Raw genomic sequence first — 13,241 nt, 5'->3', positions numbered from 1 at the left:
GCAATTCCCACTGTCTCCAGTTTTCTCAAGCACCTTGATGCCACACTTGGTCAAATGTGGCCTTGATGTCAAGGCATATCACTCTCACCTCATCTCTGGAATTCAGTTCTTTTGTCTATATTTGAATAAAGATTGTAATGAGATTAGGGGCTGGGCAACCCTGGCAGAACTCAAACTGGGCATCAGTGCGTTATTGAAGAGTAAATGGCACCTGACAATACTGTTGATTACCTTTCCATCACATTAGTGATGATCAGAAGCAGATTGATGAGGCAATAATTGATTGGATTGCTTTTTGAATAAAGGACATACATACCTGGGGAATTTTCTATATTGTCAGATAGATGCCAATTAGCTATATTGGAAAGGCTTGGCTAGGGGAGCAGCTGGTTCTGGCACACAGGTCTTCAGCACAATTGCCAGAATGTTCTCAGGGCTTGTAGCCTTTTATTAATATAATATGGAGATAATTGAATTGGCTGAAGATCAGTATCTATGAAGCTGGATACTATTGGAAGATGCCGAGATGGATCATCCATTGGCATTTCTGGCTGAAGATTGCTGGGAAAACCTTATGTTTTGCACAGAAGCATTGGCTCTTCCATCGTTAATGACGGTACATTTGTGCAGCCTCCTTCTCCAGTGAGTTGTTCAATTGGACATGGCAAGACTACAGAGCTTAGAGTGGGATCACTGCTGTTTGGCTTACAAGTAGCCCTGTTTGGTAACTTCACCAGTTGACACCTCATTCTTAGGTATACCTGGTACTGCTCATAGCTTGTCCTCCAGCACTCTCCACTGTAACAGTACTGATCCTCTGACTTAAAGGTAATGCTGAGTGGGGGATATTCCAGGCTTGGGAGTTGCAGATACTGTTGGAGTACAATTTAGCTACTGTAGATGGCCCATAGTACCTCATAGATGGCCAGTCTTGAATTGCTAGATCTGTTCAAGGTCTATCTCATTTAGCATAGTGATATTCCTCACAACACGATGGAGGGCATTCTCAATGTGAGGTGGGGATTTTGTCTCCACTAGAACTATCCGGCAGTCTCTCTTACTGGTACACTCATGGACAGATGCATATGTAGCCAGCAGATTGGTCAAACAGGTTTTTCCCTCTTTTTGGTTCATTCACCATCTATCCCAGTATTAGTCTAGCAGCTATGTCCATGAGGACCTGACCAGATTGATCAGCAGTGCTGCTGTTGAGCCATTCTTGGTAGTGGACGTGGAAACCCCGCATTTTCTGTGCCCTTCCCAGTCGTTGCTAAGGGAGGGGCTGCCTGAGGGGACGGGTAGGGGAGGGGCTGGCTCTAGGGAGGGGCGGGCCTGGCTCGAGGAGGGGAAGGGAGGGTGCGACGCGGGAGAGGGGTGGGGAGGGGCTAGAATGAGGGCGCGGGCTCGAGGAAGGGGAGGGGCTGGCTCGAGGAGGGGAAGGGAGGGTGCGACGCGGGAGAGGGGTGGGGAGGGGCTAGAATGGGGGCGCGGGCTCGAGGGAGGGGCGGGGCTGGCTCGAGAAGGGCAAGGGAGGGTGAGACGCGGGGGAGGGGCGGGGCTAGAATGGGGGCGCGGGCTAGAGGGAGGGGAGGGGAGGGGCGGGGCTGGCTCGAGGAGGGCGAGACGCGGGGGAGGGGAGGGGCTAGAATGGGGGCGCGGGCTCGAGGGAGGGGCGGCGCGGGCTCGAGAATGGAAAGGGGAGGTACTGGCTCGAGGCAAGTGGAGTTTAGTGTAGGGTCTGTTCCGAAGGATGGCTCGGTTCACGGTGCATGTCCGGGGTGAGTGGCTGACCGTGCCCTGTAAGGACACCTCGGTCAGTGTGGCGTGGCTGGCTACAGAGGCGCTCCGCCGTTATGCGAAGAACAAGCCGGACAGCGGCGGCATGAGGCCGGGCTCCAGCCCCCGGTTTATGGTCCGCCGCTGTCAGGGACTCGGCTCGTTGGACCTGGACGATGCGGTTCGCGATGTCCTGGAGGATAACGAGTTCATCGAGATCGGTAAGAAGAGGGGCAGAGCTGGTTAGAGCTTCACTGGTCGGAACCCATCAACTCAGTGACTCCGTAATCAAAGGACTCATTGGCCCAAAGTAATCAAACTCATTGTGCATCCAGTCAATCCACTGACGCAGTAATCAGTCAACTCAACATAAGTAGTGCATCAGGAGAGGGTGAGAACTGCAGATGTGGAGATCAGAGTTAGAGTGTGGAGCTGGGAAAGCACAGCAGGTCAGGCAGCATCCGAGGAGCAGGAGAATGACATTTCGGGCAAAAGCCCTTGATAAAGGGTATTCTTGACGAAGGCCTCTTGCCCTAAATTTTGACTCTCCTGCTCCTCGGTTGCTGTCTGACCTGTTGTGCTTTTCCAGCATCACACTCTCTCGACATTTAGTGCATTGACAAATCCACTCATAATTCAATCAATTTAGTAATTGTTCAACTCACTTATTAACTCTGATTCACTCAAATAAATCAAGTTGCCAATAAATTAACTAGTCAGCTCACTAATTGGTTAATTAAACTCTGTCATTGACTCACTGTTGATCTCAGTAATGGATTGAGTGATGAAGTAACTAATGTCAGTTTCTCTCTCTAACCCAGTGCTGGAGGATGATCTGATGTCTTCAGAGTTTATCCCAACTCAACCTGAGAGAGTTCACCTGTATCCTTAGATTAAAAATAAAGATCAACATTTCTATAGTGCCTTTCAGCAGCTCAGTAGACCTTCCCAGATAGGTACCCTTTTACTGCCACTCAGAGGAGAGTTGGTTGTACATTGAGGTCAGCTTCTCTTCAGAGAAGTCCCACCGCCAGTTTGGTGAGAATGAGACTCACAATTGACTATTTTCTATAAATATTTCCAGTATTTTAGTCTGCAAAATGAAAGATTTTATTAGTAGATGAAATGCCTTAACTAGTCACTCACACAGATACAGCAAGTACCAGGAACCAACTGAGGTAAACGTGTTTCCTCATCACACCTTTAACTTCATTTCATCGACACTTCAGACTTTTTCCCTGGACTGGAGATCTGAATGAACTTTCAGATAAACTTAGAGAATGCTGGAGAAACTCAGCAGGGCTGGCCATGTCAATGCAGAGAGATAGTCTGTTAAAGCTTCTTCTGAATCTCTCCATTTGAGTTTCTCCAGCATTTGTTGTTTTGTTTCAGATTTCCATTATGATAGTTTGTCTCTATACTAATCAGTTTTCAACTTGTGGTTTGTACTGTAGTTTCTAAAAATATTCTGAGTTGCAGTATAGAAACCACTTCTATTTATGTGGCGTATAGCACTGCAACGTATTTCTTGGGGGAGCATTACAACAAAAAATGCATCACTGGGCCACATGCGATATTAGGGTTGACTAAAGCTTGGTCAAATAGGTTTTAAGGAGTATCTTAAAAGATGAAGGAGAAATGTTTAGATGGGAAAATTTCAGAGCTTTGAGCCTAAGCAGCCGAAGGCATGACAAAGATTTAAAAGGCACCTAAGGGGCAACTTTTTGACACAAAGGGTAGTGCACATATAGAAGGAACCGCTAGAGGAAGTTGTGGAGGCTGGTACAATTACAACGTTTAAAAGGCGTCTGGATGCGTACATGTTTGGGACTAGATTAATTTAGGATATCTGGTTGGCATGGATGAATTGGACTGAAGGGTCTGTTTCCATGCTTGTACGGCTCTGCAACTGATGGCAGACAGTTGAAAATCACAGTCAAAAAAGTACGGTCCTGAAAAAGCACAGCTGGTCAGGCAGCATCCAGTGAGCAGTAGAGTCAACATTTGGAGCATAAGCTCTTGATCTAGAATGTGGGGGAGGGCCAAATGGGAGTGGGATGGGGCTGGAGGGGAAGGTAGCTGGAAATGTGATAGGTAGATGAAGGTGGAGGGTGATGGTGATAGGTTGGAACAGATAGGCGGGAAGGAAGATGCACAGGTAGGACATTTCAAGAGAGTGGTGCCGAGTTGGTGGGTTGGGTCTGGGATAGCGGGGGGGCGAGGGAGATGGGAGATGGGAGATGAGAGATGAGGAAACTGGTCAAATCGATATAGATCCCATGTGGTTGGAGGGTCCCAAGGTGGAAGATGAAGCATTGTTTGTCCAAGTGCAGGTGGCTAGAATTTGGTGATGGAGGAGGCCCAGGACTTGCATGTCCTTGGCACAGTGGGAAGGGGAGTTGAAGTTTTCGGCCACAGGGCGGTGGGGTTATGTAGTGCGTGTGTTCCAGAGGTGTTCTCTGAAACATTCTGCAAGTTGGTGTCTTGTCTCCCCAGTGTTGAGAAGACTACATGGAGAGCAATAGATACAGAAGATGACGTGTGGAAGTACAAATAAATCTCTGTTGGATGTGGAAGGATCCTTTTGAGGCCTTGGATGAGGGGTGGGGGGGGTGGCATGGAGGTGTGGGCACAGGCTTTACACCTCTTGTGGTTGCAAGGGAAGGTGTCGGGAGTGCAGGGTGGGTTGGTAGGAGGTCCTAGTAGTCTCCTTTGTGCTATTAGAAGATCAAACACAGCCAGAAACCCGAACCACCTTACCACACATCAAAGAAGTTTCAGAAATGACAGCCAGACTATTAAGACCCCTCGGAATCCTAGTACCACACAAACCCACCAACACTCTGAAACAAAAACTAACAAACTTAAAAGACCCAGTACAACCCATGGACAAAACCAACGTCGTCTACAAAATTCCACACAAGGACTGCCACAAACACTACGTAGGACAAACAAGAGGAAAGTTAGCCACCAGGATACACGAACATCAGCTAGCCACAAAAAGACACGACCCTCTCTCCCTCGTAGCCCTACACACAGAGGTAAAAAAACCACCATTTCGACTGGGACAACACATGTATCCTGGGATAGGCTAAGCAAAGACATGCCAGAGAATTCCTAGAGGCCTGGCACTCCAACCACAATGCCATAAACAAAGCATAGATCTAGATGCTATCTATCAACCTATCAGAAAACGAACAGGAAATGACATCACCGCAAACCCCAGGAACCCCATCCAGGACAAACATATAAATAGAAAGCAGGAGACAATAGCTTCGCTTCACTTGGAGGTCACCATTGATGATGTTACCTAGCCAGGTAATGAAATGTCTGGATATCAAACCTACAGCTCAGCGAATAGATGCCTGTGTTGAGTCAGACACAGGAAATGGAGATGGAGAGGTTGAGGAAAGGAAGGGAGGTATCTGAGATGGTCCAGGTGAACCTGAGGTCAGGGTGGAAGGTGTTTGTGAAGTTGATGAACTGTTCAACCTCCTCATGGGAGCACAAAGTAGCGCTAATACAGTAATCAATGTAGCAGAGAAAAAGGTGGGGAATAGTGCCAGTGTAGTTGCAGATGATGGACTATTCCACGTACCCAATGAAGAGACAGGCATGGCTGGGGCCCATAGGGGTGCCCATGGCTACCTGTTTGGTCTGAAGAATTGGGGCGATTTGAAGGAGAAATTGTTGAAGGTGAGGACTAGTTAGGCCAATTGAATGAGTGTGTCGGTGGAAGGGTACTGGTTGGGTCAGTGGGACAGGTAGGAAGAGTCCCAAAGCCAGAAACTAAGGAATTGCTTAAACCAGGTGACAATGTAGGTCAGCATTTGGCAGGAGAGAGCGAGGAGTGAATTGGACTTTGAACAATTTAGGACAGGGTAGCAGTTTGGATGTTCTTAGGTTGACAGGCAGTAGAATGTGGAAGCTTAGCCAGGAATGTCTTCATTATTCCAAATGGGCCATTCACTTGGTAATCAATGGTCTTGACCTGGTTCACTCCTTGTTAAACTGCACTCCCACCTACTTTCTGTAGCACTTTTCTGTGCAAATACAGGAATTACACCACTTGCCCACGTACCACCTCACTGTCCAAGGTTCCATGAACTCCTTCCAATCTGGTTTGTTGTACTCACTGCTGCCAATGTGATCTCCACTACACCAGGGAGGAAGGCTAAATGTTGGTGACACCTCTGTTCTGTTTCCCCCTGAGCTTCCAGCAGCCTGTCACTTTCATAATAAACATATGAAATAGGAGCAGGAGTTGGCCATTCAGCCCATCAAACCTGATCTGTCATTCAAAAAGATTACTGCTGATCCCTGCACAATTTCTTTAGCCTGCTAGCTCCACTTCCCTTGATGTCATTAGTCTCCAGAAACCTATTGATTTATGTCTCAAACTTGCTTAACGACTGAGCTACTATAGCCATCTGAGGAAGAGAATTTCAGACACCATTCCTGGAGTTCTCCAGCTCACTCTCACACTGACATTGCTGTCCTCAACCTGTACTATTCCAGCCAGGCTCCCTCTGAGCCTAATGTGCAAAACCTTATCTCGTTACTAAGTTCATTACAGCTTTCCAGATTCAACATTGCTGTCAGAAATTGCTAAACTCAAACCCTGCCCCATTTTGTTTTCTTTGCACGTTTGTTTTTCTGAGTTCCACTTTCCGACAGTAGTACACCTGCTCCTGACACATCTTTGTTTCTTGCCCTCTCTTTATTATTCCCTTTTGTCCTGGAATACCATCTCCTTTGTAACCTTTTTGTAATTGTCCCACCCAGTCCCCTGTTCAGGATCTCTTAATTGTGACTTTTCAGAATCCTGTCAAGAGGTCCCAAATCTCAAGTGTTCAGTCAGTTTCTCTGTGTGACTTTACAGATGCTGTCAGACCTGCTGAGTGTTTTTAGCATTTTCAATTCTAATTTATCCTTTGAAATAATCCAGTACAGAATTAACAAAGTCCTGAACAAGGGATTGGACAATACAGGGACAGATGGCCATTAGTATGGAGGTGGAAGCAGATGGACATAACAATCGGGTGAAAATGTAGACATGATGAGCTGAATGGGTTCCTCTGTTGCCACCATCATTCAGTGATGAAATTCATGTGAGGGTCAAACATGAGACAAACTGTGAATGGTCTGGTTCAGCCTTGGAGTGACATCTGAAAGTGGGGATGGAGTCACTTGCTAGAGTTTGTGATGGAGATTGGTTTTGGCTTTGATTGTGATCTGATTTAATTTGGGGAAATTTCTGCTCCTCTAGTACAAAATGTGGGATAAGCAGTCTGATCATTTCCTAGCGCTGAGGGATTGAGAGATGTGGTGGTGAGATAATGCTGCACGCAGACAGAGATATGTGAAAACAACACTGTGCAATAGATGGTGTTGCTGAGGGCATCAGGTAAATGAGAAATAGGAAGGGACCAAAAGGGACCATTGGGAGATCTAGAGGTAATGGTGTGGGAGCACCATTTCGGTCATTAGAAAGCTAAGAGTGGAAGCATGTGGAAGGAATTCCTGCCAGCTACGTGATAGGGGAGAGATGTCAGAGGAGGATGGTGTGGTGACTGTGTAAGAGGATGGTTGAGAAACACAAGGAGGGGGAAGTTTACCACTTGCATGATGTTATTTAAGACTCGATGGAGGGATTCAAATGTGTTGCGGGAACAAATAGGCACAGTTGACACAATAGCTAGTGGTTAGCACTGCAGCCTCACCATTCCAGAGATACAGGTTCAACTCCTCCTCTGGTGACTGTGTGGAATTTGTATGTTCTCCCGAGGTCGGCATGGCTTTCCTCCGGGTGCTCTGTTTTCCTCCCACAGTCTAAAGATGTGGTTAAGTGGATTGGCAAAGCTGAACTGCCCACAGCGTCCAGGAATGTGCAAGCTAAGTGGTTAGATATAGCAAAAAGTGGGGATTAAAATGGGGGTCTGATTCTAGGTGGGATGCTCTTCGGAGGGATGGTGCAGACTTAATGGACCGAATGACTTCTTTCTATGATTCCAGTTTTGACGTTACCTCTGAGAGGAAAAGGAGGTTGGAAATGGAACCCTTAGTGCAGGAAAAGGGACATAGAGACAAGGAATAAAGGAAGGGACTTTGATATTTGTTGGGAGGAGTTAGGAAAATTGATCAAATCTGTTGCAAGTTGTGGGATGCTATTTAAATTCTAGAGAGAAATAGAGGGACTTTTCAAAGAGATTTCAGTGAGTGGTGTCAAAAGCGCTTTGAAGGGTTTGGGAAGAAACCAGAGTTTTTGGACTTAGGTGTGGAGATGAAGAGAAAGACTAAAAGGGATCGCAGGAACAGAGTCACAGACAGGAAAAAATGTTATGTCCAACCTAGGGTTAGGAGTCAGTGGTCCTCAGCCAGGAAAGTTAAAAATCACAACACCACACATAGTCCAACAGATTTATTTGGAAGTACAAGCTTTCAGAGTGCTGCTTCTTCATCTGGTAGTTAGTGGGGCTTGATCAAAGGACACAAAGTGTCAAACAACTGATGCGATGTTGAACAAACCTAGATTGTAGTTCAGTGTTTAATCACTTAGAATGGGGATGTAGGTTTCGATTCATTAATATATAAATCCCAGAACTTCCTTCAAGTCACAGTCCCGAGATGATGTAAGGCTTTATTTAAAAAAAAAAGTGATTGCTCAGCTCAGACAATGCATTAAAGGTGTGAGGTTAGAGTTGGTCTGTATCCCAATCTTTAGTCAGACTGATTCTACTTCCAGAGTAGGAATTTATAAAATGTAACTTGGACTGACTGTCTACAGACTGTGCTTTTTGAACAAAATGAATGTATCTGCCCATGCAAATCTGCCAATGCAAATTCGCCCCAGAGACTTATGCAAGTGTGCAGGTGTGTCTCATAAGTCTATAGGGTGAATTTGTATTTGGAATGGTTCCACACTGAGACACAATCTGAGCAAGTGATACATTCAGTTTTACTACAATTTAATTGAAGAAAAGTCTTAATGTCCAAACCTCATACTAATGAGCAATTCCTGCCTTGTTAGTCGGGTCAAGACAGACAAACCTCTTTTCAACCATGACTGTTCCTGCTTGGTCATTAACTGTTCTAGGTTGCTCTACTTCAAATATTTCAAAAATACATTTTTCAAAATTTCACCCTGGAATTAGGGTAATCATTTGTTTGTCAGGTGGTTAACCTGACACGTGGTCACAGTGTATGATGGTCCTTTAAAATGGTCAGTTACATGTTGGTTCCAATTAAAAGATTATATTACTTTGTATGTAGACATTATAATAATCCTTAGCTTTGAGCTTTCATTATGAGAGCTGCAAAGAAGAGATACAATACTGCATTGGAAAGTCAAAATTTGAAATGTCATAACTGAAGCTGCCCTTAACCCAATGTGAAAAGATACTAATGTCTAATATAACAGGAAAATTATAGACCAGTTAGCCTGACATTAGCAGTAGGAAAACTGCTGGGGGTCGTACAAACAGGAAACAGTAGGAATATTTTTCCAAGGGACAGGCAGTATGTAGTGGAGACCCACAGGGGTCAGTGCTTGGACCCCAGCCATATACAATATACATGAATGGTTTGGATGATTGAACTAAATGTAATATCTCTGGTACAAAGCTGACTGAGGGGATGAACTGAGAGGATGCAGAGATGCTTCAGTTACATTTGAACTAGTTGAGTGAGTGATCACGTGTCTGGCAGATAATGCAGATAAATCTGAGATTATCCATTTTGGCAGCAAAAACAGGCAGACTAATTATTATCTGAGTGACAATAGATTGGGAAAAGGAAAAAGTGCAAACAGACTTGGGTGTCCTTGGACACCAAACATTGAAATTAAGCATGCAGATGCAGTAAAGTTGGTATGTTGGCCTTCAGAGTGAGAGGATTCAAGTACAGGAGCAAGGATGTCTTGCTGCAATTGTACATGATCTTGGTTAGACTTCACCTGGAGTATTTTGTGTAGTTTGGCTCCGTATCTGAGGAAGGATGGCTACGGAGGGAGTGCAGCGAAGATTTACCAGGCTGATTCCTGGGATAATAGGACTGACGTATGAAGAGAACCTGGATTGGTTAGAATTATGAATGGGGGGAAATCTCAGACAAGTTGTTTCGACAAGAGAAACCCAGGAAGGATGTTTCTGATGACCAGGGAGTCCAGAACCAAGGGGCACAGTCTAAGGATACTGGTAGGCCATTTAGGACTGAGATAAGGAGAAATTACTTCACCAAAAAATGATGAGTCTGTGGAATTCTTTGTCACGAAAAGCAGTTCAAGTCAAAATATTGAGTGTTTTCAAGAAGGAGAAAGATATAGTCCTTAGGGCTAAAGCATATGGGGTAAAGGAGCTGGGACTGGGGTGGATGATCGGCCATGATCAAATTGGATGATTGAACAGGCTCAAATAACCTATTCAATAGACAATAGACAATAGGTGCAGGAGTAGGCCATTCAGCCCTTCGAGCTTGCACTGCCATTCAATATGATCATGGCTGATCATTCCTAATCAGTATCTGCTTCCTGCCTTATCTCCATAACCCTTGATTCCACTATCTTTGAGAGTTCTATCCAACTCTTTCTTAAATGAACCCAGAGACTGGGCCTCCACTGCCCTCTGGGGCAGAGCATTCCACACAGCCACCACTCTCTGGGTGAAGAAGTTTCTCCTCATCTCTGTCCTAAATGGTCTACCCCGTATTTTTAAGCTGTGTCCTCTGGTTCGGCACTCACCCATCAGCGGAAACATGTTTCCTGCTGCCAGAGTGTCCAATCCTTTCATAATCTTATATGTCTCAATCAGATCCCCTCTCAGTCTTCTAAACTCAAGGGTATACAAGCCCAGTCGCTTCAGTCTTTCAGTGTAAGGTAATCCCTCCATTCCAGGAATTGACCTCGTGAACCTACGCTGCACTCCCTCAATAGCCAGAATGTCTTTCCTCAAATTTGGAGACCAGAACTGCACACAGTACTCCAGGTGTGGTCTCACCAGGGCCCTGTACAGCTGCAGAAGCACCTCTTTGCTTCTATACTCAATTCCTCTTGTTATGAAGGCCAGCATACTATTAGCCTTCTTCACTACTTGCTGTACCTGCATGCTTGCCTTCATTCACTGGTGTACAAGAACACCCAGATCTCTCTGTACTGCCCCTTATCCTAAATTGATTCCATTGAGGTAGTAATCTGCCTTCCTGTTCTTGCCACCAAAATGGATAACCATACGTTTATCCACGTTAAACTGCATCTACCATGCATCTGACCACTCACCTAACTTGTCCAGGTCACCCTGTAATCTCCTAACATCCTCATCACATTTCACCCTGCCACCCAGCTTAGTATCATCAGCAAATTTGCTAATGTTATTGCTGATACTATCTTCTATATCATTAACTGTTCTATTTTCTTTGTTTATGTACTTTGCTCAATGCTGATCAAACATTCTAAAGGAAAAACACATTATTTCAGTATATTTGTCTAGATGGAAACCATCTAACAATAGAAGATCTAGTTCAGTTGGGAAGAGGGCTTTACAAGATCAAGGTGAGTATATTTATTGGACTTGAGCATTAACAATTTTGGATTTCAATAGACCAGATTCGCAGAACAACAGCGGTTTGATCTTACCTTCCCCCATCTTCCCCAGCTAACCACGGAAACAGAAGAAAGGATCAAACAGTCAAGGTTACTTCTGGAAAACATTGTGAAAGAAAATAAAGGTACAGTGAAAAGGAGGAGGCAGAATGCCCTAATGACCTGAAAATCCATTCAGTTCACCCTCAGGAAAATATAGGTCTTCCAGGATATTTTACAAAAGCTTAATTGGTTTACATTTTTGAATTCTGTAATAAAGTTGACTGCCATTTTTTTGCACACACTGCTTATTATGTTCGAGTAAAACACAACAGCCCAAGGCAATAAAGGAAAATGACTTTTTCAACTTCATTCTTCTTTCAGTTGTCTATGGGATAACTACAGGCTTTGGGAAGTTTGCTCGGACTGTTATCCCGCACAATAAGCTCAAGTGAGTTTGCCTGTTTTGTGAATGAATTGCTGTTTGTGTTAACTCTCTGTAGTAGATTTGGATCTGGTTCTCTATCTTTCTGTTTGACATTTGTAGGCAAACATGCTTGACAGTACACTGATGGGATATAATTGCACACCCTGCTGGATTTGACTTGTTGTTTGAAGTCAGTGCAGACTAATACCAGCTTTGGGTATCAAATTAACAGTCTACCTGATTCTGTGGCTCTTTGTACAATGAAAATATTTATATTACAGTGGTACTTCCATGATCTTAATTCATGGTCTTAGAATAATTTCTGCCCAACCTGTCCAAATCTCTAAGTAGCTACAGAAAGCAGGATCATTTCTAAGAAACTTCCATGCCTAATAAAACTATTTTCCACTCATGTATCCCAATTCACATCAACTTTGTTTGTGAAATATGGAATCTCTATCTTCTTTGCATTCATCTTCCTGATAGTGCTGACCTTCTCCTGAGGTTTGTTTCCACAATTCTCTGTCCTAGATGAACTCATTCAAGAGCCATTGTTGCCCTGGTAACCATGTACATTGAGGACTGCTTGAAGTCCAGACATCCGAACCCTGATCTCATTTGCTGGTGGAACACACACAAAGGCCTGAATAACCTCTTCCCATCTCTGGCCAGCCCTCCTCTTACAAACTCTAGAAAGTGATAGAGTCAGAATTCAGAACCATATTGGTTTTCCTCTTTCTGAAGATTAATCTCTGTCTGAATTTTTCCAGCTCACTCAGGATCAGGGGCTTGAGACCCACCACCACCCTCTTTTTTTTTTTTCCCCACCCCACTCCAAAATTTGGGAAGGCATTTTGTAACTTTCTATCCCTGTATCAAAATGTAGCAATAATGATGATTTGAGTTTAAAAAGGATTGCTCCAATGTGTAATCTTTTCTCTGCTCTCCACCCAGAGAACTCCAAGAAAACCTTATCCGTTCCCATTCTGCTGGTATGGGCCATTCATCTCAAAGTTCTAATAGACTGTTCAATGTGTATGTTTCAAATCGATGTGGTTCATTGATCTGTTGTTAACTCTGCCCATCAGGTGTTGGTAAACCCTTGTCCCCAAAGAGATCCCGGATGCTGCTGGCTCTCCGGATTAATGTCCTTGCCAAAGGTTACAGTGGGATCTCTTTAGAGACCCTCAATCAAATGATCCAAGCGTTTAATGGTAATGTGCAAATTTCCTGGTCTGTAAGGTCTTTGACATGTGTTAAGGGATGATGTTTTTCTGAGATGAATGTGTGACTTTGAAACCCTGTTGTAGGAAGGACTGCAGGAAGGGTCACTTTATTTTTCATTTTGAGACAGAGACGTACAGCACGGGAACACCCTTCATTCCAACTCGTCCGTGCCGACCAGATATCCTAATTTAATCTAGTCCCATTTGCCAGCACTTGGCCCATACCCCACTAAACCCT

At 44.6% G+C, this 13,241-nt stretch overlaps 1 protein-coding gene across 6 annotated transcripts in view; it reads left to right on the top strand.

The window, feature by feature from the left end:
• The first annotated feature begins 1,697 nt into the window (after positions 1-1,697).
• LOC132826955 (histidine ammonia-lyase) overlaps positions 1,698-13,241 on the top strand; it is a 66,321-nt gene continuing 54,777 nt past the window's right edge. For 2 of the 6 annotated variants that reach the window (XM_060843278.1, XM_060843277.1), the window contains exons 1-8: positions 1,698-1,997; positions 2,598-2,658; positions 2,927-2,954; positions 11,246-11,320; positions 11,424-11,496; positions 11,735-11,801; positions 12,732-12,769; positions 12,866-12,991. In XM_060843278.1, the coding sequence (XP_060699261.1) occupies positions 1,751-1,997; positions 2,598-2,658; positions 2,927-2,954; positions 11,246-11,320; positions 11,424-11,496; positions 11,735-11,801; positions 12,732-12,769; positions 12,866-12,991 (715 nt within the window). In that variant the 5' untranslated portion in view covers positions 1,698-1,750. Of the gene's footprint in view, positions 1,998-2,597; positions 2,659-2,926; positions 2,955-11,245; positions 11,321-11,423; positions 11,497-11,734; positions 11,802-12,731; positions 12,770-12,865; positions 12,992-13,241 lie in introns of those variants that run through there. The other 4 variants (XM_060843281.1, XM_060843279.1, XM_060843280.1 and 1 more) reach the window with 4 other exon arrangements.

The sequence above is a fragment of the Hemiscyllium ocellatum genome, chromosome 23 (assembly GCF_020745735.1).
Source record: "Hemiscyllium ocellatum isolate sHemOce1 chromosome 23, sHemOce1.pat.X.cur, whole genome shotgun sequence".
Lineage (NCBI taxonomy): Eukaryota > Metazoa > Chordata > Chondrichthyes > Orectolobiformes > Hemiscylliidae > Hemiscyllium > Hemiscyllium ocellatum.
This window is presented reverse-complemented; position numbering and strand designations above follow the sequence as displayed.